The sequence below is a fragment of the Melanostigma gelatinosum genome (assembly GCF_949748355.1).
Source record: "Melanostigma gelatinosum genome assembly, chromosome: 22".
Lineage (NCBI taxonomy): Eukaryota > Metazoa > Chordata > Actinopteri > Perciformes > Zoarcidae > Melanostigma > Melanostigma gelatinosum.
The window spans coordinates 11,935,554-11,963,105 of NC_136655.1; the positions used below are offsets into that span (position 1 = coordinate 11,935,554).

At 46.1% G+C, this 27,552-nt stretch overlaps 3 protein-coding genes across 3 annotated transcripts; 1 reads left to right on the forward strand and 2 right to left on the reverse strand.

Moving 5' to 3' along the window:
* Positions 1-2,499: 2,499 nt before the first annotated feature.
* Positions 2,500-15,285, reverse strand: brd1a (bromodomain containing 1a). The gene is made up of 13 exons (XM_079294139.1): positions 14,975-15,285; positions 12,720-14,121; positions 12,095-12,251; positions 11,777-11,908; positions 11,524-11,652; positions 10,062-10,374; positions 9,633-9,983; positions 7,632-8,240; positions 7,146-7,287; positions 6,441-6,574; positions 5,310-5,419; positions 4,642-4,796; positions 2,500-3,666 (listed from the first exon to the last, which is right to left on the reverse strand). Exons 2-13 carry the CDS (start codon positions 14,102-14,104, stop codon positions 3,483-3,485), a joined length of 3,801 nt encoding a protein of 1,266 aa, XP_079150265.1. The 5' UTR covers positions 14,105-14,121; positions 14,975-15,285; the 3' UTR covers positions 2,500-3,482.
* Positions 15,286-18,676: 3,391 nt separating this feature from the next.
* zbed4 (zinc finger, BED-type containing 4) lies at positions 18,677-22,444 on the forward strand (the record flags this gene model as incomplete). Its single annotated transcript, XM_079294884.1, has 1 exon — positions 18,677-22,444. The coding sequence occupies one exon, from the start codon at positions 18,677-18,679 to the stop codon at positions 22,442-22,444; it is 3,768 nt and encodes a 1,255-aa protein (XP_079151010.1).
* Positions 22,445-23,372: 928 nt separating this feature from the next.
* alg12 (ALG12 alpha-1,6-mannosyltransferase) lies at positions 23,373-26,547 on the reverse strand. Its single transcript, XM_079294392.1, has 9 exons — positions 26,386-26,547; positions 25,827-25,959; positions 25,559-25,732; positions 25,274-25,468; positions 25,065-25,169; positions 24,730-24,952; positions 24,406-24,575; positions 24,046-24,121; positions 23,373-23,949 (listed from the first exon to the last, which is right to left on the reverse strand). Exons 1-9 carry the CDS (start codon positions 26,542-26,544, stop codon positions 23,700-23,702), a joined length of 1,485 nt encoding a protein of 494 aa, XP_079150518.1. The 5' UTR covers positions 26,545-26,547; the 3' UTR covers positions 23,373-23,699.
* Positions 26,548-27,552: the final 1,005 nt, after the last annotated feature.

Here is a 27,552-nt window from a genome sequence, read left to right on the forward strand (position 1 = left end):
TGTGCTTACCAAATAGAATGGCTACCATTTTACAAGAAAAATGAGTTTTACTTTGCAGCGGCAGCGGTGGTGGCAGTGACGGCGGCTGCAGTAATAGTATAGTGTTGAGTGTTGATAGTCATGGTACTTGTAGTAGTAGCTTGTGTTAACATGGTGTTGTTTTGTGTCTTTGCAGGTGAGGCGTTGATACAGCAGCAGCAGCAGCACCACCTTACAGCAGCAGCAGCACCACCACCTGACATCAGAGACGCGTTGTTCCAGACTGCAGCCATGGCAAAGAAGTTCCAACTGGTCGATACTTTTGAGCGACGTACTCCCACAACACCTACTGAGACAAACTGGAAGCTGTGTCTTGTATGTCAAGAGGAGACATCAGAGTCACTTGTCTGCCCAGTACTGTCTAAACGCCAAGACCCTGGGAGTGGATACACGACAATGGCTGCAAACTTGGTCAAGTTTGATGAACTAGGAAAACTGCCAAGAACTGTTCAGTTACAGAGACTAGATGAAGGACAAGGTGTTGAGGCGACAATGGTTGCCCACCAGGCCAAGTGGCATAAAACATGTATGCTCAAATACAATAACACAATGCTACGAAGAGCAGAGAAGAGACTCATCGCAAGCAGCTCAGCATTTGGTAGTACTGACAATGTCCCAGGCAAGCGCGCCAGAACACACTCTTCAGAAGCTACTACCAGCGACACCTCCTGCTTTTTCTGTGGAAAGTCTGGCACAGAGACCCTACATGAAGTAGCAACCTTCCAGGTGGACACACGCGTACGGAAGTGTGCAGCGCAAGTTGGGGACAATGAACTCATGGCCAGGCTCAGCATGGGTGATATGGTGGCTCTGGAGGCCAAGTACCATTCCAAGTGTTTGTTGGCTCTTTACTATCGTGCAAAGACCACTGTAGAAGCCGAGCAGAAAACTGACCATGAAGGTGTGATGTCAAGAATCGTACTGGCTGAACTGGTCCTGTATATCGAGGAAACCCACCTAGAAGAGGGCACCGCCCCAGTCTTCAGACTCGCAGATCTTGCAAAGCTATACACGACAAGAATGGAATTGTGCAAGAAAGTTAATAGCACAAGGCTGAAAGAGCGCCTGTTAGCCCAGTTACCAGGCCTGAGATCCCAGAGCAAAGGCCGGGATGTTCTACTAGCGTTTGATGAAGACATTGCTGAAGCGCTAGGCAAAGCCTGTGAGCAAGACTGTGACACTGAGGCAGTTCACCTTGCGCGTGCTGCACAGATAGTTCGTCGATATATGTTTGAAGACACTGGCCGATTCCGTGGATCATTCCCGGGCGGTTGTCAGGAGGACTCTGTGCCAAACGTACTAGTTGCAATGGTAAATATGGTGCTGGATGGCCCCAACATCAAGAACCAAAGCCATTCCTCTTCTACACAAGCAGCTCTTTCCATTGCGCAGCTTCTCAAGTTCAACAGTGTCAAACAAAGTCGGAAGCAGGGAGCAACCAAGACACAGGAGCCTCCATCTGTCAGACACAGTTCGTCTCAAGAAACTCCCCTTCCAACCTATGTTGGGCTGATGCTGCATGCTGAAACACGCAAGCATGGTGAAGAGATCTGCCCTTCAGGGTGGTCATGTCTGGGGCCAGGCATTGGTACCAGAGCCCGTGCTCCCTCCACCAACAGACTGGGGCTGGCATCGGAGTGATGATGGGCCCTACACACCACTCTGGACCACACTCCCTGAGGCATCCAAGACCTGCTATGAGCTGGTGTCTTGCGGATGCAAGAAAGGCTGCAGAAAACGCTGCAAGTGCAAGAACGCTTCACTGCAATGCACTGGTCTGTGTTTCTGTGAAGGCGAATGCCAGTAGATTAGGACAGAAAACTTGTTAGCCAACATTATGATCTGTAGACATTCATAATCCTGGTGACCAGATTTGAAAAGTTCAGAATCATAGTGTGGCAAAATCTACGTTATTGTATTACATGTATGTACTGCAGGATTACACAATACTGAAAGTTATTGTATTGGCAACTGTTTATTGTGTCCACTTAGATTTGTTCATTTATATTAGATCTATCCATAAATGTATAACTGTAAGTACTGTGCCTAGAGACGGCTTCTGGTCGACTATATAACTACAATTTGACCATACTGTAAACTCCCCGTACTCTGTGTATTATTTTGACTACCATTCCATTGCAATTTTGCCAGCAATTTGAAAAAAAAATTGAATTTTGAAATAAAGTATTGAAATCTTCATCAAATGTCTACTTTTTCCACAAAATGGCGGCAAGTTTGGGAGCCATTTTTGAGAAGATTCATCTAAATATCTGTTAAACACTTATTGATGTTAATTCTGATGTAAAAAAAGGAATTATGTAAAAAAAAAAGGAATATGTAAAAAAAGAAATGGTAAATGGCAGCCATTTTGAACAATGGCCGCCATATCTTCCACATGGCTAATCTTGAATGCCTCCATATCCAAAAATGTTTAGAATATATTAATCTACATGTGTGCCAATTTTGGTGCTTTTAGAACAATTTGAACAATTGGTCTGCTATGCCGCAGGACTAATACAAAAAGGAGTAATGCCAAATGGAAGCTTACGATTATAAACTTCAATAACTTAAAAAAAGGAATACATTTTTAGCCCTAATCTCCTTAATACCAAGGCTTTTGCACTTTTATTCTCCTAGATCATACATCACTGTCAAAATAGCACTCGCGCATGTTAGTGCCAAGTATGCATCAAGTATAAATACTAAGAAAACTCCTGTACAGTACCCATTTATGTCAAAACTACAAAATAAGTTAGTGTCAGGCAACTGTACAGATTATTTACAGTTTAAATACAAAAGGAAGGTGTTTGTAAATGGAGATGACCAGTATGTAAATGTGACCATGGCATAAGGTAATTAAAGGCTACAATGGAAAAAGCTTTTCATGCAGCTGATTTACCGAGCTACTCGATGCTTCTTTTTTTAATAACTTGTACGAGAAATGATGATTGGCTGCCTGCCAAATTAACCGAGCGATCGGTCACGGTCAAAATGTAGCAGTTGGTGTTGAGTTCTTGTCTTACTACAAAGTCCTGACACCACAGGCGAGTTTGGTAAGGCTGCCAAGATGTAAGGAATCAATCACGGACGGGGTTTTCGCCTTGAAATGACAGTCGTGATTGGTGGAGGCGGGGAAGGGGGGGGGGGGGGGGGGGACATAAAGGAGCTGTCTCTAAGCACAGTTACGGGCCAGGAGGTGGAGAGGATAAGATAGACACATTCATTTCAGCAGCAGCCGTATCCCATCGGCACATGGTAAGAGTGTGGGCGTGAGTAGGAATGGATGAGGAAGAGACACCACCTGTTACAGCAGGTGCCCAGTAAACATTTGACTCTCCTGCAGAAACGGAGAGAGAGAGAGTTGGCGGAGAGGAAGGTATTTGGTACAGGAGAGGTAAAGGTTTGTGTGTGTGTGTGTGAGGGGAGAGAGTCAGCGAGCGTCATCAGTCCACGTCACTGAGGTCGCTGACTGGCTCGTCCTGCACTATGCTCAGGTGGTTCATGGCGCGGCTGTAGGCGATCTGGACGGCCTTGCGAATGCTGGACGTGCGTCCCTCCATCATTTTGATTTTGTCTATGGTCTTGTCCAATCCCAGAGGAACCATCTTGGATCTAGGAAGCCACTGCCTGAAGGCGAAAGGACAGCATCGATGTAACTAAAGCCAAACAGTTGCTGTTTTTTCATGGTTGTAGAAGTATCATTTCCCAGTAATATTTCACTCTTTTCATAAGAAAACTGGGATCTCTTGTAATAAACTAGGTTTGATTTTAAACAAAAAGCTACAGATAAGTTGTGTTTATTCTCATGTGTCTGAGGGAACACAATGACAACCACCCTAAGTGCCATCACATGTTCTGAAAACCAAAAGTGGTGTCTTCCAAACGCTTGTTTAGTTCGTACAGTGCAAAACCCAAAAGTTCAATTCACAATAATATTATAAAACAGAAATAAGCAGTTCATCCTCACATTTGAAAAGCAGGAATCTGTAAATGTTACTACATTTCAATTGACTACTTGTTTCAACACTTATCTGGAGACGACACCCTTCTTTTTTCACACACTCAAACTATAAGTCACAGGCTTTGTTCCTGCAGGTATTTTTGCAGGTACAGTGAAACGTGTGTCAAAACTCACAGTAAACGCTGCAATCTCAGTGTTCAACCCCAAGAATAGCAAAAGTAACAACAGTCTAAAGTCCTACTATTGCTACATTTGACTGTGCCGTGGTGTTTGGGATGCAAAATGATTCTATAAGATAAATGATGTGTGCGCCAAGACAACACAGAATACAACTAAGAAGTATTTAATCAACTGATTGACGGTAAAGGACAAAACAAAAAGCTCCTTTCAGACTTTGTTTTTATTATGTTTTTGACTCTTTTGATATCCCATTGTGACACAAAGGCTCCAGTACCATCATCACTGTTAAACACTGAAAATCACTTTCCCAGTGACGGGAGTCCAGGTGGAATTTTCGAACACCTCTCGACAGTTAACGTGACGCAGCCACGAGAAAATAATGATCAGCTGACTGACGTGTTCGACAGGTTTACCCTTGTGGAGGCCCGGCGGCGGCTTAAATCATTCCCGCGGACACTCACCAGCTGCGCTTGTTGTCGAAGAAGAGGACGAGGTAGAGCTTCTCTTCGGCTTTGTACTGCATCTGTTCTCCGATGCGGAGCACGTCCATGGGGGGCATGGGGATGGACACCCCGTTGTGCTGGCAGCCTACGCGCGGCATGTGCGGGTCGATGATCTACACACGGGGGGGGGGGGGGGGGGGGGGGGGGGCGTTACACACAGATTTGTGCTCATGAATGCAGAGGCATGGCAAACATACCATATAGTAGAGATGTCAACACACACACACACACACACACACACACACACACACACACACACACACACACACACACACACACACACACACACACACACACACACACACACACACACACACACACACACACACACACACACACACACACACCAGCTTGAGGCAATAGGATTCTTTTACTCATTTGTCCTTTCATGCTGAGGTCAAATTGAGCTGGTTGACAGTGAAAGGCTGCCACCTAGTGGATAAACAGGACATTTCTTCCCCCCCCCCCCCCCCCCCCGCCCCCAAGACACCTGAAAAGAACAGCTGCAGTGAAACTATTGCTTGAGTGTCATAATTATGTTCCAACGTGAAGAGATGACAGGAAAACATCAGAGTACAGAGACTGCAGTCAGTGATTGTCATGCGTTCTCTCCAACAAGCACTCACCAAGGCAGGGTAGGAAGGGTATCCACTACATTTGGCCCAAACTAGCTTTAGGGGTTCCAATGCAACTGTTGCAGCACTAGCGGGCATCCAAATATTGCTGTTGCCAACCTCTATGGAAGCGGGAACAACACCAAACAAGTCACGTGTGGGTTTAAAAACACAAGAAACACATTTTCCAAAGCCATGCACAGAACCACAATCAGGGCGGGAAATTCACTTTCCCCCTTTAAGAGTCGCAGTGAACGACGGATATTAGAATTCAACCGGCCACTTTTGGCATTTTCTTGGCCAAATGGGAATTTTCAGATGAGGGAAGAGGCTCCAGCTGCTGACTGGTTACGAGCCATGATGGCAGGCAGAGCATAAACGCTCACCGGTCAGTGCCAAACAGCCACAAGAAGTTGGCTGGTGGTAATTTCCAAACGCTGTTTCTTTATGTGTATGTGTGTGTGTGTGAATACCAGGTGTTTGCAAGTTCCATCAAGTTTGACTTTTAGGAACAAATATAAAGTTCAACAGGGAAAAGATGTGAAAGCACCTGCAAACATCTGGCAGTCGACACAACTACTCACTGTGCTGTGTTGCTTATAGGCCACACTGAGTCCTGGACAAGACGGAGTGCAACAGGCTACAATACATGTTGTGTGCTTGAAATACATTGATGGTGAAGCTTGACTTGTTGACTTGTACATCAGCAGGCCATTCCCACCTACTGACCAATATAGATGTATATTCTGGCTCATACGCTAGAAGAATTTGCATTCAAATGTATATTTGAGCCTGAAAGTCCAGTAACATTTTACAGTTCTCAATGTAGTGTTTCCTCATATTTACTGTGTTTTACAATTAGATATTATTCTTAACAGCCAAAAGCAAAACATGTTTTATTGATTTCAGTATCGAGCTAAAAATTCAGTGTCATTCAGGCTTCTGTTTTCAGAAAAGGCAAATAACTGTGTAGAGTATCGCTCAGAATCCATAAGATCAATTAAATATCAATGTTTCACTGGAAAAGATCCTGTGTATTTATTGAAAATGGAGTGTAGATTGCGTAGTTTGTACACATAACTGTAAGACTGACCCTCGCACGTGCATGCGGCTGTTATTCGACACACAATGCAACCAACTTACCGGCAGCGATTCGAGCAGCTTTTGCAAAATTCCCGGTTTCGATGCAGGCGATTAGTTCGCTCTTATCGTCCACAGTGTTTCTCCGGACCAAAGCGGGTTTCCCTTTCCCACATTTTGGAAGACTGAGAACAGTGCTACGAACGAAGAAAAAGACACACACACACACACACACACACACACACACACACGAGTCAACTTCAGAGACCAAACAGCTGCTGCTGATTGAACAACAGAAGAGTGGAAGAACAGATCTTTAGGACCTGCTGTTATTTATTTGTTTTATTTATACACTTTTCAACACCATTTTCACATATGCAGCTTAGCTACTTCCAAATGTATGAGTCATGACAAAGGAAATCTGTAATAAACATTCCAGAAACTTCATTTGAAAAGGGGAGGACAGTCTGGTGACTATGCCTTCTGGTACATTTTGATGACGTAATTATAATTTCCCATCTTTGTGAGGCATACTTTTACATTTTATTGAATGGATTTGGGGTTTTTTTTTTCACCCTTTTGTTATTTGAATCAGTGCTATGATGTTCAGGATTCTCAGTGGAGCATTTTTTTTATCTCGACAAAGACCAGTCGGAGGTTTTCTCAGCATGACATGCACTGCTTTTAAATAGAGTGTTCAAAAAAGAAAAAGAACTGAAAGACTTAATAGAAGACCAGAGCAGACATGTCCTCTATCTGCTGGCTTACCTGGTGCTTCCTGGCAGACTGCTACATGAGGAGATGGAGGACTCGGAGGCACAGCGTCTTCGTGGCTCCACAAGCCTACTGGCTCTACTGGAGCCGACTAGTTCCTGCTCATCGTCCACCTCCAGGAAACCGCTCGACAAGCCTGAGACACCACACAACAGGACACAACACTGCTCATGACAGACATTCAAATGTTAGCGCGTCTGCAGTGGCTACAGTTTCTTCAATCAACCTTTAATCGAATTGAATAAAACTCGTGTAAAACAGCAATCACTTGTCTGTTGTTACTGCTGTGCTGTTTTGACTGTGATGACTTGTATGTGGTGTAACGGCTAATTGCGATGTTTCAACTGTCAATTTGATGGGTTGGCAGCACAGCTAAATACACCAATTTAAATCAGAGCGTTGAGGAACTGTCATTCATATATGGCAGCTCGAAGAACATGCAGGGAAATGGGGAGTCTTTCTGTTCACACTTGTTCTTACCAGTGTCGAGTCGCTTCACAGGGGACTCTCCCTCCTCTTCGTGCTCTCCCTCTCCACCCTCCTCCTCCTCCTCCTCGCTGTCCCTGCTGCCGCTGTGCTTCCTCTTCTTGCTGTGAAGCAGCGTCTCCAGCCTGGGTATGACCACCGACAGGAAGGATTTGGAGCCCAGCTGTGCGCCGTCTTCAGCATCCTCCTCCTCCTCCTCCTCCTCGCCCTCTTTTCCGTCGACTCTGCCGCCGCCCCCCCCGTCCCCTCTCCTCTGGGGCTTGTGGGGACTGCCGCCCTTCGACTTGCGGAAGAGCACGGCGGTCCGCCGGTTGACCGTGCCCGTGGGCTCCGCCAGGGTCGACGTGGCCACCACGCTCACGTCCCCGTGCAGCAGCGAGCTCTGGAGGCCGTCGCGCCGGGAGTGGCCGTTGAGGCGAGGGGCGGAGGAGAGCAGCTCTGGTATTTCCCCGTCGAACCGCGCAAACTTGCTGGGATGCGTGTCTTCGCAGTCCGGGGCGGCGTCGATTGGTTTGAGGGTGGGGGGCCCGGGGTCGGTGTCAGAGTGGTTGAGGAGGGGGATGGAGTCCGAAGGCTCCAGTTTAGGAGGAAGAGACTTGTCTCCTGTAAGGGAGAAGAGGCACACAGACAAGCTGCTTCTAGTCATCATTTTGACGACACATCCAACATTAATCATTCAAACTGCGAACATTAAGCACAACACATATTATTCACGTTACGGCACACGCGCTGTTATGGCCCTACTCTTTCTTTCCTCTGGTGCGGTGCATCAGTTTTTTCTCCCCGTTTTATTATTCATATGAATGTATTTTTCCTTTCTCCTTCATCCTCATTACTATCTCCTCATGGTGCTATAGAAATAGAAAAGAATACTTGGTGGTAAAAGGCTAGCTTTGCAGAACAGCACAATGACATTTTTTTTGGGGCGTACTATTTTGGAAGAATACAATTTTGTTTGTTTTTTTAAGCGATTCATAAAATGTAAAAACCATAAACAATAAAAGAAAAAGGTCCAGCCATGACAAAGACAGAAAATATGACCTGCAGTATAATGCTATTACCAACAGTGCTGCAACACCCACACTTTGTCCTTGTGTTTGGAGAAGTGCTGACATTGCACATTATCATATGGCTTTTAGGTTTATCATAAAAGTAAAACAAGGCACTAGTTAGCATAACACAGTGGCACTTTTATGAATAAAAAATGAGAGCAAAATTACTTTCCCCCCCCCACTAGCAATCTTAATGTGACTCAGCGAGTGTGCTGTGAGTTTAAACTTTAAGCACCACTGCAGTGACACAGTGTGATACGACAGCAACGCTGGGATGTGACCCTGACTGGGTGCTCTCTCCCAGTCAGGGATCGGTAACACAGAGACATCAGGACACCCATGCAAAAGTTGGTACTCTCTGGTCCTGTGTGCTGAAGTCACTGAAAAAAACTTAGGACACATTAAGAAACATTACCACTAATTATCCGATAAAAATTCAAAGGTTTTGTCAGTTGACTGTAAAATGAAGATGTTTTATTGGCTTTCTTGATTCTAGGTTCATGTTCACAGCCACAGGCGCCGCTTTCCCCAATACCAGGAACATCTGTGGTTGTTTTTAGCTCATTTCCCTGAAACAGCGGACAGATGCTCACCTCAACACAAAACAGTGCAAGGTTCATAATGATGATGTGTTAAAGTAGAGAATCAGACTTAAATCGCCGTTTTATTCTCGTCCAAAATCGCTTAAAAGAATCGGAGATGAGGAAGGAAATTCAGAGGGCTGGGAGCAGGCTTGTGATGCATTACTGAAAGCAGCAGACACGACGACACCACCATGTCTCAGACATGCTTGGAAAAAGCATGTGACATTGCTCTGTATGGCTATGATTTGGGTCGGGGGGGGGGCTAACCTCTGACCTGAGCTTCAGGATATTAAGGACATGTGAGGCTTAAAATACCAAAGCACAGAAACGAAAGAAGCCAAACCCAGATCAACACATACCCTCGTCATCTGGAAAAAGTCCATTGGGCTTCAATCTCTCTTCTTTAGGCGTACTCAACTCTGGGCGGGGGGCAGCCGATGAAGACGACACTGACGTGGAGGGAGTCGAATGGTGGTGGTGGTGGTGATGGTGGTGGTGGTGATGGTGGTGGTGGTGGCTGGAGGGTAGGACTCGCTTTAGGCTCATTTCATTGCGCACATCGTTGATGGTCTTTTTGAGCAGCTTCAGGCGCTTGCTGCGGGAGGGGCTGGACTTCATGGCACAGGTCATGTCATACTTCTCGAGTAGCTGCTGCAGCTGCTTGTCCAGAGACAGGTGCTGCCGATTGGCCGGCGTCAGTAGGCGGTCCACTGCGGAGAGAAACATGGGGTTTTTGCTCAACACATTCTACGGATATCGACAACGGTGCAAAACACATCGCCCCTTACCGTCCTCCCAAGAAAAGGATGTGGGCGCTTTGATTTCCGGAGCGTCGGCCAGATGCACGCCGCTCTGCGCGTCAAAGCCGATTTTCTCCACGTCTCGCCGGGCCTTTCTGAGCAGGGACCCGCCCTGGTCTCGGAGGCGAACAGCAGCCCGGTAGAAATACGTGTCCTTTGAGTTGTATTTCATGCAATTATCAATAATGAGGTTGAAGTCGTTCTCAAACTGTTCAAAGTTGTTGTAGGCCTGTGCATCGATGCGCTGCCGCATGGTGGAGAAGTCCATCGCGTGCTTGATGTGGTCGAGGTAGTCGGGCACCTACAGGAAACGGCAGATAGTTACGTTTTTATAATTACTTCCACCATTCTTGACACATCTAAAGTCGTTCACAGTCGGTCACGTTGGGGCATATTATCTTTTACGACATGACAACCCCGTCTACAAAGACTGTCGACAACATCAATTCCGTTCCAAATTGACCCAAGAGCAAAAGGTCGCGCCCAACGTGGGGCTCGAACCCACGACCCTGAGATTAAGAGTCTCATGCTCTACCGACTGAGCTAGCCGGGCATGCCCAGTAAAGAACCCTTCACCCTTTTTGGACGTCAGCATCTGCCAGTGGACCTTACTCTCAAGTTTCACATTCCACTTGGCCGGGAAGTCACATTGCTCAACACTGTCTCCACACAGTTGTCTGCCGTCTGTCGTCTTTGTGGCGTGCAACTTGTAACACATGTAGCAATGCATGGGCAAGCACAGGCCGTGAATATTTGCTTTGGGAAAACACAAGTGTGTGCGCATGTGTGTGTGTCGACATCTCTGAAGCGGTTATCTGGCAATCAGGCAGAGAAACCGGTAAAACAGACGTACCGTTGGCGTCCTTTCATCCTGTTGAAATATGAACCAGCAAGTCCAGTTTGGAGCCATGTCACACAGGAAGTCTCTGGGTGTAAGTCCTTGCACTCTGGACCGTACACCTCTTTAAAAAGTTAATCATGACTGCCGTTAACGCTCTTCAACGACTCATTGCCCGAGAGCCAAACGACAAATAACCATTCGACAAAGTACATTACAGTACTGCGAGATCTTGTACCTAACATGTCCGATTCGTCAACACAACGCATTGGCATTGTCCCAAAACAAAAAAGAGACTGCAGAGCCAGAATCAGCTTTTTTGCAGCAGCTGTGTTCACTTGGTGGAGCCCCCTGCCACAACACTACAATTTCCCACTATTGCAAACAATAAATAAAATAACAGCACAACAGACTGAGATGAAATACATCCACCATAGCAGCAAGAAAATGAAATGATCGCTTCAGGGGAGCAAGGAACCGTGACACAGCATATTGTACTCGTATTTGTTCATAGGTTTGTGGCCTCCAAAGGAGGAAAAAAAACTCTGTAATAGATTATGTGTGGACAAACTCAACCACGGAACCTGTGTTCACGTATCTACTGACGTTCACCTCATTGACATCCACCGGCTGGGTGAAGATCTTGGCTTGGTCTTTCGTCTGGAGCTGGTCCAACAGGGCTCTGAGCAAAATACTGAAGGGACTCAACTGTATCTCCAGGAGGGTCTCCTGCAGTCGGATCTGCAACACAGCACAGACGGGGAAACCACGAAGAGGATCAGATGGTTTCATTCTTTTACGCAGAATATTATTCGACCACAGGTGATGTCAGAAGGCTGCCCCCCGTTGGTTCCCGCACTCCTACCTCTTCCCTCTTGAGCTTCTCCCTCTTGCGGATTAGCTCCAGCAGCAGCCGGGCTCTCTCCAGGTCGTGTCGGAGGCGGTGCCACTCCTTCAACTGGTCCTTCAGGGCCCTGCTCTCCTCCTCACACTGCCGCTGGAGACCACATTGAAAAACACACACACATTAAAGCATGAGATAGAATCGGAAAAGGAAATACTCTGGAACAAAATGATTACACATTTCAACTTCTAAAAGCAACTGGTACGTTTGTAAAAAAAATAAAAAAAAGGCAAAATGAAGACTGAACATCCTCTGTGGTTGACTGACAGATGAACAAACCGGTTGCGTGTTCTTCTGAGACTGCATGCTTGTCTGAAGGCGTCTGATGAGGGGAAGCCCGTTCCTGGATTGCCTCTTTAATGTCCAGTAATTTAGGACCAGCTCCACGAACGCCTTCTTCTTCTGAATGGACACCTGGTTCAGAATGGTTTGTAACCTAGAGGGAGCCGGGAAGACGGGTATTAGGAGGATACCGCCGGGGAGGGACGGCGACGACGACTAGCACACCTCAAGAGCCACAGGCTGCTTTGCTCGAAATATGCAAGCCAGGTACATCTTTAGACTGAGGGAACAGTGAGGTTGTGGTTAGGGAGTAATATTGACATTAACAGCCAGAGACGAGCTTTAAAACAGCAGTTTAGAAAGCCATGTGAGCAGACCACCGAAGTCTCTATTTGTGAAGGCAGCCATTCACCAGTGGCACATGCTTAAAGCCTGCAACGGCCAATGTTCGTACATCAACAACCGTATGTCAGCGTGCTTGAGAAAGACAGACAAGCCCTCCCTGTATGACACAGTAAATATAGCTGAATATGCCATCCCCACTAACCCAACATTTGGGGGGTTTTTTTTAACCATGTAAGCGGACGGTCCACCTCCCATCATGAATACAACTCAAGCATACCTGTGAGCAGGAAACGTAGGCACAGTAGCAAGGGTTGCAGCTTCAGGTTCAGGCTCCGGCTTTTTACTCTTCTTCTTTCCTCTTGAACGTCCTTTACCAACGCCTCTCGCTTTGTCCACTTTCTTACACAGTCCGTTTCTGGGTTTGGCCTCATCATAGATTGTAAGAGGCTTCCTTACACACCCGTTAGGAGTGTGAGCTCCACAGTAGGCAGTCTTTTTCACAGAGAACGTGGGCTCGCCGGTGTCCGTTACATCTTTGATTGGCTCCATCTTCATGAAGAGGCCGGCCTTTTGGGCACAGCTGACGTGGAAGGCGGTGTAACAGTTGGCTTTGTGGCACTGGATGCACGCCCCGACGCCTCTCTCCTTGCAGAGGTAGCAGGTGAGCTTCCAGCGGGCCGGAGGAATGTGGCTGACACCGTCAATGGGTTCGATGAAGGTGGTGTTGGAGAAGCCGACCTCGGGGACCCAGAGGGCGCACACCACGTGGCCCCAGCGGTCGTCGTCCGTCTTTTTCACCGCTCCGCCCTTGTTGGGGCAAAGGATGCAGTCTGCGGGCTGCGTGGGCAACAGGAGGCAGTGTCTGCAAAGCCACTGGCCCTCGGGAATGTAGGGCACGCCGTAGCATTCCTGGTGCACGGCCACGTTGCACATGTCACAGAACAGGATGGCGTTGCTGTTGTGACACTCGCCGTCCATGCAGATGCAGCAGACGGCGTCCTCGTCGATGGGGGCTTGCTTTTCGCTGCCCTGGTCCAGACTCTCCAGGTGCAGCTCTTTCTCAAAGCGGTCGACGAGGAACTCGAAGACATTGTGAGAGACCTGACTGACCCCTTCGCTTCTCCGTTTTTTGTTCACTAAATCCAGCCAGGCGTAATCTTCCTCATCCATGTCGTATTCCGTTTCCTCGTCCAGCTCTTCCTCCGTTTTCTCCGTGTATTTGTAAAAGGCAGCCGAGCGCTTAGGAACTGCTGGAAGGTTATACTCCACCGTACGAAATTTGGGCTCCTGAAGCTTTGGAGCGGCAATACTAGCAGCCTGATGGCCGCCTCCCTCTGTATGGACAGTGATGCCCAGGGCAGCGTTTCTCTTCTCCTGGCTGTTTTTTAGTCTGACTGACCTGACGAGGACCTGCTGCTGTGGTTTCTCAGCATTCTCCTTATTGCTGGTGCACTCCGTCATCTCCTGCACCATGGGGTCGTCGTCCGAGATCACGTCCAGCTGGTCGTATATGCTGATCCGATGGAGGCGGCCATCGAGATCGAACTCCACCATGCGCTGCGCCTGGGCGTAAGTCAGGATCTGCTTGTTGGGGGAAGGCTTGATGGGAGACGAGGGCCTCTGCGGCACCGCAACCCGGTGCTGCCGAGCTTTCTTCTTCATCTTGGCGCTCCGTGTTGCTGTGGAGACACAGAGCGGGGGAGACTTCATTTGTATGGTGTTTCAATTTATTGAGGAGTTGCCTTTCAGAGGTGAGGATAGACAAAGACAACCCTGACTGATACAGTATTCTGTGGCGTAAAGCTGACTTATTTTATGATCGACAGACTCCCACTTACATTCTAACAGCAACACAAGTGACAATGCATTTATTGTTTGCATCAGCAAAAGATAATGCAATAGAAATATTGTGCAAACTGCAAATAAGACAAATGATATCGACAGAACTGCAATAAATAACCATGCAGTATGACGGATTACTATGATAATGCACTATGAGAGCTCAGGTATTCTAAGTTTCACATTTGATTTGAATGCATTGTACTTTAATAACGTTAAAGTCAACCACTCTGACAAAGAGAGCTTCTTGAGGGAGAACTTCCGCTGATGGTGCAGCTTCAAACTACAGACACTATGTTGTGGACTGGTGTGTAACGTTAGTAGCCAGCTTGTACGTTGCAGTTTTGTCAATGAGTTGAGACCTTTAAATGCGGTGGGAGGCGGCCACACGGGGCACTTTCAACATGACTGCGCAGGAGTTAGCGCTTGCCCATTTGGCGCAGAGATGGAATGTCCTCTCAAAATAACGACCCACCAGTCAAAGTGGCCAAGTTGCTAACAATAACATTAGCTTGCCGGCTAACTAGCAACAGGAACTAGCCACCCCCTAAACGGAGCAAATGGCGTCAAACTAAAACAGAGCTGTTTAAAACAACGCACGTTAATTCACGTTGAACGCGCATTTTGCAGATGCGCTGACTGTCTTCTCGTGGTCACCATTCAGGGAAAGCACATTAAGCAAAAAGGACATACCTCGGACTCACGAGCAGCTTTGCTAGTTGAGGAAGACGGTAGCCAGCCAGCAGCCTTACAAAGCAATGGCGACACGGCCTGCTAAGTGGCTCCAAATCCGTACACAGTGTTCTCATCCAACGGGCGATACTGGGGGTCTGTTCAGTTACTAATAAAATAAGAAAGATGCCTGCTTGGTGCCTGTGAAGTTTCGATATTGAAATCTGCAGAGAACATGCAACTGTTTGCTTTTGTGGACCACTCATAGGCTAGAGCCACTCGCTAGCCACAATCGACCAGGAGCAAATAGCTCTAGCAGCGGTACGCACGGCTCATCCCCCAACACAACAATGCGTATCACCAGACAACTCCCACCCGCACGCACAACTCTACGTGTGACGCTGGAGGTCATGTTGGTGGTGAGTCGTAGATTTCACACAAAAGCCCATCTGTCACACAGTCAATGCGTTGCCTTTTGTCGATCCGTGCTAGCTATGCACAGACAAAAGCTCCAAAAACAAAGCGCGAATTGGAGCAATCGCACCACTGCGTAAAAGCTGAGACCTATCTCCGTTTTGGATCTCCGGACGAACGGATATAAGTTTCAAACTGGGTAACGTTCCGTATTTCTAGCTGTCATGGTCTTGGCTGTTCATTCTGCACTTCTAGTTACACAGTCAGGACACAAGCAGAACAACAGCAGACCCTACTATGCCCCACCCTGGTGACCAGTTGGCCCTAAACCCTATCCTCAGCGCAGTAATAACGCGTTGTGGTGATAATAAACTAGTATGATCGTATCTGAAACCAGTTGAAACCTAAAGCTGCTTTTTCAGAATGACAGTGAATGCAACACACGATAGCAGTAATTAAAAGGTAATTATTTCGTAGTAAGTTACTTTATCAACAAGCTACCTTATGTTTGGTATGTTTTTTCTTTTTTTTTTAGATATACTCTTTTTGACTCATTGCAGGATTCGCACTCAGCTAAAAAAAAAAGAAGCAATTTAGTTTAGCAACTGTTGAAGAATTACATATAATACTTTATTAGTGTCATTATTAGTGTCATCATCACAATACAACGTTACTTGTACAGGGTAATGATAATAAAAGTTAATGCACGGTGGTGCTTAAAGGTCTGACACCCCCTTCCGAAGACCCCTGCGCCCGATGACATCATTAAAACATGTTCCTTCCGTCCGACGCTGTGTGGAGCTGCTCCGGCCGAACGTGAACCGCTAGCGAGCCAAGGAGACAAAAGCAACAAAGTGAACCCCCCCTCTGGATCAATCAAATGTGTCATATTTAACCGTTTAGGAGCCGAAACCCAGTGATCCCACCGGCACACTTCACAGTGAGTATTCCGAGCACACGTACATGTCTGCGGAGGGTTTAACGTGGCCGGGACGTCGTGGTTGAGAGCTGGTCTGATTCGGATCCCGTGTGGTTCGTGTGTTGCCACGGCTGGGTTCTGCCTCGCCAGGTTAGCTAGTGTGTCCTGTGTGTGTGTGGCCTAGCTGGCAGCTAACCAGCTAGCATCCGTGGTGTGGTCCGACATGTACTAAACGGACCATTACGGCGTTAATGGGATACGTGTAGAACTTGCAATGTGTCGAAAACGTGTGCTACAAATCGATGTGACAGAAGTGATGAACATGTGTGTTGTTTTTTTGTGTTTATTCGCCCCGATGCTAACTCAGTTAGCACCAGGATAGCCACCGTGGTGTTTACTAATGATTTAGCGTAACTGCCAACAATGTTTAATTGTAACGTTAAATGCGTATTAGTATGAGGGTCGCACGCGTCTCGGGATGTGTGCTGGCTGTTGTACAACAATGGTGAGGACACAGCCGGGGTGTATACACTGTTTTTAAGTTGGTGTGTTATGTGGAGATGAAAGCTAGCAAAGCGTTGGCTATTATCTGCTGCCCTGTCTGTCGCATCGTCCTGACGAGCAAGTCAAACCGGAAAACCGTTTTGTCATTGCTCAATTAGGAAGTGGCCAGTCGTTTTTCTGAATTCCCACTTACACTTTAAATAAAATGTTAATATTCAGCAACACAATGGACAACGTTGGCCACATCCACGAGGTTAGATTAAGATGAATGAACAATTATTTGTGTGACATTTTTATGAGTAAAAGTCTGAATGCGTCGGGCGAAAACGTTACTTATGTACTTTGGCTAATATTGTCAGTCTCGCGTGGACACTACGTGGGCACTGTAAACCCTTTTCTAGGTATTGTCTGCATCGTAGCTGTCATTAATCAGGCTTGTGTCGTTCAGGACCGTTGTCTCAATACACTCCCTCACTCACTGTTAAGCTGCACGTGAGACATGCTTTATCTTGATAGTATTGGTCCGTAGTAACGTATTACTAACTCCCATCAGGGAACTAATGATCCATAGACTTTACCATCAGTGTAAATAAAGTAAGGCATGTCTGACCTGATCAAGGTGCAGAGAGATTTAACACAATACACACCATTTTCACATAGTTACCAGATTATTACTTACACCTCAGTAACTAATGGAACAGACCTGCAATAATGACGACTTTCATGAAGATTATAATGTTCCGTTTTTATGTTTATGAGAGCTGTTGATTCAACGCAATGGTCACTTTGGAGGCTGTAGATTGCGGTGCTGTTATTGAGGTAGTTTTAATACTCTCACCACCTATTTATATCAATGAGGGCAGGAAAATATTATTCTCCTCTAAAACTGTTTTTTAGTAACTGAGTATTCTAACCTTTATTGAAGTAGTTTGTATTATAGGATGGTATTATTAGAGTGCAGTGACTTTAGCTTGGTGGCAAAAATAGTAGACTGTCTCCACGAACCTGAGTCATTATGTTCTTCAGTGTTTTGATGTTTCAGAGTTGTTGCACATTTTCAGTTGTCCATAGATCTAATGATAATGTGATAATTCAATAAAAAGAAAAAAAAAGCTGAACATTATAAATATTGTGAATACTTCAGTGGTAAATATGGTTATTCCAGTACATAGGAAAATATTTGCATTCAGGTTAAACGGGTTAAATTTGTGGGGATGAGTTGGTACAGGCCTTTGTGAAAGCTCGCAGAATTGAGCAACAGTTGTGTGGAAGAGGTTTAAATAGGCATTCCTCTTGGTAGATGTTTCTGATTAGCATCTGTGAGCTGTGGGCCCGGTCCTGAAAAGGCAGATGCAGTAGTGGGCCCTGAGGGCTGAACAGATTGCTGTGTTTGGGGCGGTGCTCGCCAATTTGCAAATTTTAACATTTCTATGTTTAGAACCACAAAGTTGTTTTCAAAGTGCTCAATCCCAGCGTTTTGTGAAACCTGATTTTTAGAGCTGGAGTTGTGACTTTTAACGCACTACACTATTCGTTGCGGCAAAACCTCGCCTAAAGAGTCCGTTCAATCAGCTTCAGAAGATAAGAATAAAAGTATTTGTTGTTGTTGCAGAATACCTGTATTTACCTGCTGTTTCAGAGTCTCTTTATTTCTTAAGAATACACTGATATGTTTTCTCTCTCTCCCTCTCTCTGTAGGTTGTGTGGGGGGGAGAGGTGGGACTACTTCATGGAGAGGGACAAGCACGCACCCTGTGTCCCAGACAGCCACACACTATTGACAACGCCCGCTTGAGAGCTGCAGTGTCGATGACTACGCCTGAAAACATTGATTACGTTTGACAACGCAGACCTGACTATTCTACGGAAACCCTTGGGCTGCTGCCATGGATGGGGAGGAAGAGGTGTCTCGCATGAGTGAGGATGTGGTCGGTGAACCCAATGGCTCCATGGAAAGTAAAAAGAGAGAGGCCAAAGGGACCTGCCTGAAGATTGAGGGCCAGGAGGGCTATGTTTTCAAATCCTACACCATCAACCCACGCGAGACTGCGGATGAAAAGTCACCTGCTAGCTCCTCAATAACACTGGATAAAGACTCTCCCTCTTCTCCCCATTTATCTCCTCAGGATGACAAGGAGTTGGACGAAGCAAGTGAGACGGATCCAACTTCTCCCACGCTTTCAAACAAATGCCTAAACACTGATACTGAGGGAAACACGGAAAATGAAAACTATGAAAACGGGAATGAAGAAACTCCGCATATCAAAGAGGAGACTGTGGATGCGAATGGAATGGAGGAAGCCCAGGACGATGACGGGCTCGGGTTTGGTAGCTCGGTCGGCCCTTTCGTAACTAGAGATGGTGACGATTATAGTAATTTACTAAGTGGATACACAAGCACCCTTTATGATGTTGCCATGGACGCTGTCACTCAGAGCCTTCTGTCATCAATGAGGAGTAACACCAACCCGAGGAAGAAATCCCCTGCGTGGAATCATTTCTGCATATCGCCACGAGACGGTACCAAAGCAATCTGTTTATACTGCATGAAAGAGTTCAGCCGGGGTAAGAATGAGAAAGACCTCAGCACGAGTTGTTTGATGAGGCACGTACGCAGGGCTCACCCCACTGTGCTTTTACAAGACGGAGCAGACTCTTCCGCAAACAATCTGGCCAGCTCCCTCGCCTCACCGCTGATACCTCCGTCCCCAAACTCACCAAAAAATGGAGACTTGACAAACAGCGTTATTTCTTCCGCCTCAAAGAACACTTCGCCGTCCACCTCCTCAGCTGAAAATTCAGATCTGTCATCCAAAGAAGTGTTACCCAAAGTCGAACCAAAACTGGAACCGTACGCCAACAGCGACGCCGTTTGCGGCACGCTGTCATCCTCACATTCCAACGACAACAACCTCGAAGACATGTCCGACAGCGGGCCCGAGCGCCCCCCCGGGACCCCGAAGAGCTCGAGTTCCCGCCGGAGATCGGCCGTATGGAAACACTTCTACCTGTCGCCTGTGGACAATTCCAAAGCAGTGTGTATCCATTGCATGAATGAATTCAGCAGGGGCAAAAATGGGAAGGATCTCGGGACAAGCTGTCTTATTCGTCATATGTGGAGGGCCCACAAAGAGGTTGTCATTGAGGAAAACGGACAGGGCAACCACATTCCCCCACCCTATACAAACCCGCCCTCACTACTGTCCCGCACACAGCTACAGGACCCACTGGAAGTGAAAAAAGAATCGCCCCTTCTTCCATCCTCCCCTGAAACCATATTGGATGAATTAGCCCAAAGCATGGATATAAAAGAGGAATCTGATGAGGTGATGAATCTCTCAGGGCAGGACTGCTCTCTCAATCGCTCCTTCAAAACTCAGGGAGAGGACACGCCCCTAACTTTCTCCCCATGCCACCTCTCCGAGGGCCCAAGCCTCAATCCGGATCATTCGGTTTTCCAGCAAAACAAGATGATCATGAAACGGGTGAAATCCGAGGTGTGGCACCATTTCATAGTGTCGCCAGTTGACCAGTTAAAAGCACTGTGCCGTTACTGTCCATGCGTCATCAGTCGGGGGAAGCGGGGCGACTTTGGTACAAGCTGTCTGATGAGGCATCTGATGAGGCGCCACCCAGACGTCCTCAAAAATCAAAAAAGCGCCGAAGAGAAGGAATCCTCCCCTCGTCCCTTCACCGATCTCGCCGCAACCGACGCAGTTTCAACCAAAGAAACTGAGAGCCCTGCCGGTAAGAAAAAGCCCCAAACACTGCCTGTTTTCAGTAAAAAGACGTCAAAACTGTGGAACCATTTCTCCATTTCACCCACCGACCCCACAAAGGTGGTTTGTTTGCACTGTGGCCGCACAATTAGCAGAGGCAAAAAGACTACGAACCTCGGCACAAGCTGCCTCTTCAGGCACATGCAGAGGTTTCATGGACATGTTCTTGAAAGTAACAATACTATCTCAGGTGATGTGCCGTCTGCTGACATTCACGTCAAACAAGAGCTCATGGACACTTCCGTTCATGAAACGGAACCGAGCCGCGAGCGGTTTGACGAACACCACCCGGTTGCCAAAAAAATCACCAAACTTATCGCAGAAATGCTCGCACTGGATCTTCAGCCATCAGCGATGGTGGAGAACGCTGGACTGAACAGACTACTAGAGTACCTCCAGCCTCAGTATTCTCTTCCACCTTCTTCTTACTTTACCAGCACTGCCATACCAGACATGTACGAGAGGGTGAAGGACGTTGTGCTGACCCACCTGAAAGAAGCGGAAAGTGGCGTCGTCCACTTCACGACTAGTATTTGGGTCAGTAGCCAGACCAGGGAGTACCTGACCCTTACGGCCCACTGGGCGACGTACGAGTCAAGTGTCAGACCCCAGGGTCAGGACTTTCACTGCTCCGCTCTCCTCAGTGTCTCGCAAATAGACTGTGATCACGATATGCACGACATCCCAAAGCAGCTGGAGTACCTGTGGGACTCTTGGATCACCTCATCAGGGCTGAACAAGGGGTTCACTGTAACCGATAACACCGCCATCAGAAACACCTTGGAGGACTACGGCCACGTCACCATGCAGTGTTTCGGACACACCATCGACCTCATTGTTAGCGAAGCCATAAAGAGCCAGAGAATGGTTCAGAACCTTCTGAGTATTGCGCGGAAGATCTGCGAGCGCGTGCACCGCTCGGCAAAGGCAAAGGAGAAGCTGGCCGAGCTCCAGAGGGCCCACCAGCTGCCGGAGAACCAACTGATTCAGGACGTTCCCTCCAAGTGGAGGACCTCCTTTTTCATGCTGGAGCGGCTGGTGGAGCAGAAGAAAGCCATCGACGAGATGTCGATCGAGTGCAATTTCAGGGAAATGATCAGCTGCGATCAGTGGGAGGTGATGCTGTCGGTCTGCAATGCACTGAAACCGTTCGAAGTCGCCTGCAGGGAGATGAGCAACCGCACTGCCACTCTGGGACAGGTGATCCCGCTCATTCACATCCTCAACAGAAAGATCGACCTGCTGTTCGACGAGACCGTGGGCATAGACAACATGCTCAAGTCTCTGAAGGAAGCCATGGTGAGCAAAATGTCCACGACTCTGCACGACCCGCGCTACACCTGGGCGACCATGCTGGACCCGCGGTACAAGACGTCGTTGTTCACGGAGGAAGAGGCCGAGCGATGGAAACAAGATCTGGTCGGGGAGCTGGACTCGTCCTCTTCTACCTCACTCGCGGCCAAGCCCCCCCCGCTGCTCAACGGCTGCAACGAGGCCCCCGTTTCGTCCGACGCCTCCCCCCACCCGAACAAAGACAACCTCTGGTCCCTGATGGCCGACATCCGGCAGAAGATAAAACACGAGGAGAAGCCAAAGTCCTCCGAGCTGGCAGTGCTGGAGTACCTTGAGGAAGATATACTCGATCAAAGCTGTGACCCCCTCGACTACTGGAACCTGAAAAAGTTCCTGTGGCCCGATCTTGCCAAAGTAGCCGCCCGTTACGTGGGCTGCCCTCCCAGCATCGTCCCGGCAGAGACACTGTTCAGCACAGCCAGTGTCAACTGTGCCCTGAATCAACACAGGCCTTTACTGGAAAACACGGAGGGTCTGCTGTTCCTCAAGGTTAACCTCCCTTTGATTTATTTCCAGTACTGATTTTCTGTTGAGCATTAACTTGAAACCCTGTTTTATCAAGGACCAAGTTGCATCGCTGTGAAATGGGGCTTTTTCTGTTGGGGCGAGAAAATGTAAAAAAAAAAAAAATCGATTTATACACTGATTGATTCTCACTGCAAAGGCCAGATGTGGAGGACTTACTTTATTCTGTGTACTACTGTTAAACACTTTGGAGCTGTCGTGATGAAACGTTGCAGACAAAAGTGTATCAGGGAGGGAGGGTTTTTCTAGCTGTAGGGGTTGGTGATAACGTGTTTGCTTGTTAATCAATGTGTGTTTTTGTTTTGTTTTTCTCTGTGTCTACTCTCTCCTTGTGCCTTATCCAAAACTACTTCAGGTCAAAAATGCTGTAAATATTTTTGTTAAATTACACAGATCACGTCAGGACGCTTTTTTTGATTGTGTATTAAAGATGGATGCTGAGTTGTTTTCGGAGTGAAAACATGGCCCAAAAATAAATGCTGTGACTGAAAGATGTTTTAAGTTAATGTTATTTAATTTTCATTGTGAAATTGTGGCTCATGGTACTGTCATTTAGAAATAGATTTTTTTTTTTTTTACTTGCTGAAATGTTTTTAATAAGATGTATAATATTGCTGTATTTTTCAGAATAAGCAGTTTGTTTGGAATATACAATTTCTCTTAAGCACAATTTAAGTTTATGTCCAGGGGATTAAATTATGGGTTTATTATCGAGTTAAAAACAATGTACTGTACATTTTTATATGAAATGACTTCTGAACCTAATTTGATAAATGTTTTAGCATCGAAACTGGAATCATGCAGATTTTGTGGTCATTTTTAAATAAAGGTTTTCCTTATGCAATGTCGCAAGTTTTTCTTTGGTTAGCTGTTAGAGCTATTATTTAATGTTTCATGGATCCAAAATGAATTCCATCCACTCCAGTTTCAGCTGGATTCATCTTTAAAATATATCCACAAAATATGGGAATAGTCTGCGGTAAACAATACAAAGCCATCTGTAGAATATAATCGTTTCCATATCTGCAAGAAAACATTCAATTCTTTCCTTGTTTTTCATGAGACACACAATGCGGCATGAGAAGACCGAACCACTTAACATCAGAAAAGATGTCCGACGGTTCACTGCAACATTTATCTACATGGGCAGCACATGTCAGCAGTGGATGAGCAACCTGTGCTTCTTTTTCAACCATTATAACCTTTGAGGAAACTCGTTTTGGTCACTTTAACACCTTAATCCGAGCTGCCCTTAAAGTCCCTCTCTTTGTTGTCCGGTTGCAGTCTTTCTCTCCATGAGCACAGCTTTTCTTACTAACCGCACACTAACAGGCGGGACGTGAAATACGTTGAATGCAATGTTGCTGTAGCCTTCAACGAAGGCCAGAGGCCGATGCGTGTCCTGGAGCAGTTGTATCTTGGTGAAGTTCGCCTCCATCAGCAGGTGTGTGTACATTTTCATGTCGAGATTCTTGAGACTCAGGTCCTCATGTTTGTCATATCTGTTTAAAAATAAAATACAAAAATGACTGCGATACCAAAGCAATGTTGGATGCATTATTTTTGGACAGATTTTCGCTGAAAACGAAAACACTAACCTCCAGTTTCTGTTCTGCTCTAAGAAGCGAGACACTCCGGTTTCAGCAGCATAGGTGTCGATATGAACAAAGACATCTGAGAGGTCAGAGGCATGGTGTAACAATGTGAGAAGCATGCATTCAATGACTGATGTCAGTATACAGTCTCATGTATGATTACTAAGGAAGTAAGAGAAATGATCCTTTTGACGTAAGTCTTATCACTTTGGAGCTGATTGTTATCAGCTAATGGGGATCCTTTCAATAAACAAACACTAATATGGTTTGTGTACCATCACTCATGTTAAGATTAAGAATTAATAGTGTCTTGTCGAAGCTTCCTGCAAATAAAAATAAGAAAGTGCTGAAAGTGACTCCAACCTGCTGTGACTGGCAACAGCCTGTGTAGCTCCTGCAGTCCTCGGCCCCCTGGGTAGTTGTGGTGGGACACATAGAGACTGATACTGGAGTACGCTGCATTGGTAAACAGCTGGCCGACCACGACCGCAGAGCCCAGTTTATACAGCCAGGATTTCTGGTAGTTGCACAAACTGAAGCACAAAAGAAAGAAGAGAGAGTGAGCGATAGCTTGGGCCGTGTCTCATCTCGCACACTGATCAATATCTGCCGTTGGTTAACAAAATGTACATTTCCTATCCTGTGTTTTTGAATGCCAAGCATTGGGGGTGATGTGTTTTCACTCACATGAACGAACAGCCTCGGGCAGCCACCAGGCTGAGCACAGGGAGAGTGTATATGATGAAGCGCAGCTCCTTGTGGGGCAGGAGCGAGTAGATGAGGATGAAGCCCACGGCGGGCAGCAGCAGCAGCCTCATCCGCCTGTCGAGGAGGCCGAGGGGGAGGAACAGCAGCGTGCAGCCCAGGGCGCGGGGCACGGCAGAGTAAAAGTACCACAGAAAGGGAGAGGTTTACTGGGGGAGGAGAGAGTCAAGGAGAACTGAGGGGTGGAGATCAGTGGCAGTAAATTCACAAAAAGGTTAAAGTGAATGCACACGCATGGGTGAGTAAATAAAAGGATATTCCCCAGTTGGAACTCTTGTTGAGGATAATGTTGTACCACAAAACCTGACCTTCAGGCCACAACAATTTCCTCCAAAAGATGGAGTCAATAGCCACCGTCAAAGCTGTAAAACAAGAACACAAGGAAATAAAAACCTGATTGGACAGCAGGGGCAATGTATTATTTATTGAGTATGTACTATTCATATACTGTACATTCACTACTCACCCAGAGACAGGATCCCAGCAGGAACAGCATAGTAAAGCAGCTGCAGCAGTCCCAGCTTCCTGCTCAGCATTGACATCAGTAACATGAGACCCAGGAAGACGCAGAGCTCAGACCGGAACACAATGATGACTAAAGCGGAGAGGCTGATGAAGCGGCCGTACTTCTGAGCCATCCAAGATGTGAATGCTACCAGAACTGAGAAGAACGATTTAGGAAAACAAAACAAAAAAATCAATCCAGAGTCTCTCGGCTCATGATGATTGTGACCCGTGTGCAGGATCGTACCTATTGGCAGTGCAAATACATTGGGGAGCGTCCTGGTGCTGTAGAACATGAGGTGAAACTGAGAGGCACACATCAGACAGAAGAGCCCGGCGACCGTTGAGCCAAACTGCCTCCTCACCTCCTTCTGCATGTGCCACAGCGCACCCACGACGCACACTCCCAGGGAAGCTCGCACTGCAGACAAACACATGGAGAGAACGCATTCGTTTGAAAAAGCACATCGGTTGGATTGGAAAGGTGCATTTAGGGAGATGTTAGAAAATGTTACCAGTCAGCTGGGTGTAGAATTTTGGGGCATCGAGCAGAGAGGACAGAAACACAACGGGGGAGCAGAGCACGGAGAGGAACAGGGGGCCGAGGAACGTCCGTGGCACCACACCAGGGAACTCATGGTGGTCATACTTAAAGACAGCAAGGGCTCAACAACATCAATACAGCTGAGATGACAACTTTGTAAAATCAGTATGATTACATATTATAGTTAAATTTGTTATAGTTCATAGGAGGGATACTACAGCATTCATTTCACTGACACAACACAGCTACAAATAGTGCAAGGTTATATTTATTATTATTCTCACTAATGGCTTTGTGTGCATTGAGTATGAATTTATCAGAAATCAATTCAATGGACCCTCTTGGTGACAGTTAATGCATTTTACGTTCAAACAAATGGCACAACTGTGGAGCTCTAATATACAGAGAAACTGTGCCAACGGTGTGATTTGTAATAATTATGTCACAGACTGGTGCTGTGCATAGTTAGCTTGTTAGCACAACCAGTACGAGCATCTGGAGATGCTATAGATTACGCCTGCTTAACTTACCTTGTCAAAGTTAATTCTGTGATACAGAATATCGTGTGCCGCTTGTAAATTGAAGCTTTCCTCAACTTTAGTGAAGGGACAAATTATTAAATGCAAAAGAGCCACAGTTAGTAATAAAAGAAGCAGTGGCAGCCCTAAAACATTCCTCTTTTCAGCCATGACAGCTGACTTCTGTATCACTTCCGGGCAGGAACGGAAGCGAACTACACAACATTGTTGTCATATCGTAAAAATAAAAAAAAAATTAATTTGTTCTGGTAATGAGTAAGAGCAATTGTTTGGTACGTTTCTCTAACACGTCACCTAACACGTTGAATTAAATTATTTTAAATACTACAACTGACCAAAATGTCCCACATGGGGAAGGAGATAGTATTTGCTCACTACTTCAGTGCAGCTTTTCACAATCGCCACTAGGTGGTGCTAAAGGCCATACGAAATAAACCAATACACTAGCTGTGTCTCAATTCAGTATAAATCAAATAAAAAATATACTTGATATATATTTATATATATGTATATATATTTACTTAATCTCTCTCTCTCTCGTTTCCAATACCGATTTGTTGTATTAGAATAAGCAGAGACGGGTTGTGTAATGTTTACAACTCATAGCTGTACTGAATGGTAATATAGCACTGAAAGATAAAATAAAAATAACTAGTATAAATCAAATAAATATATTATATTGTAAGCTATTGTGTTGAGCAGGTTAAGAAGCAGGGTTCCTGTATATGTGTTGTGTGCTTTTATTGTGAAGGAGGAGACGGAAGGAGAGGAAGAGGAAAGAGGTTCGGAGAGAGTGTGTGACGAGAAATAAAGTGGCTGCCGTCTTGGCGCTGAATGCAGAGCCCCGTGTCTGTTATTTTATTATTATCATAAAGTATAGGCGCAACGTAAACCCTCGGCTACAACATATAAGATAAAATAATTAATTAATAATATTAATTAATAAATAATAGCTAGCTATATATACATATACATATAGCGTTATATACATATATACATACACACATATATATATATAGCTAGCTATATATATATATATAACTAGCTATATATATATATAGCTATATATAGCTATATATCTATAGCTATACCAGTAAGCCAGAATTCTCACTATGTATGTGGGCACACCTCTTTGGCTATATATATATATATATATAC

Excerpts from the sequence above, each read along its gene's own strand:
- brd1a (XM_079294139.1), bottom strand. The coding sequence starts at position 14,104 with ATGAAGAAGAAAGCTCGGCAGCACCGGGTTGCGGTGCCGCAGAGGCCC. Across the intron at positions 5,420-6,440 it reads AGCTGCTCGAATCGCTGCCG|AGGTTGGCAACAGCAATATT; the intron begins GTAAGTTGGTTG and ends CCGCTTCCATAG. Across the intron at positions 3,667-4,641 it reads TTCGACAACAAGCGCAGCTG|GCAGTGGCTTCCTAGATCCA; the intron begins GTGAGTGTCCGC and ends TTTCGCCTTCAG.
- alg12 (XM_079294392.1), bottom strand. The coding sequence starts at position 26,544 with ATGGCTGAAAAGAGGAATGTTTTAGGGCTGCCACTGCTTCTTTTATTA. Across the intron at positions 25,960-26,385 it reads ACAGAATTAACTTTGACAAG|TATGACCACCATGAGTTCCC; the intron begins GTAAGTTAAGCA and ends GCTGTCTTTAAG. Across the intron at positions 24,122-24,405 it reads GCTGTTGCCAGTCACAGCAG|ATGTCTTTGTTCATATCGAC; the intron begins GTTGGAGTCACT and ends CTGACCTCTCAG.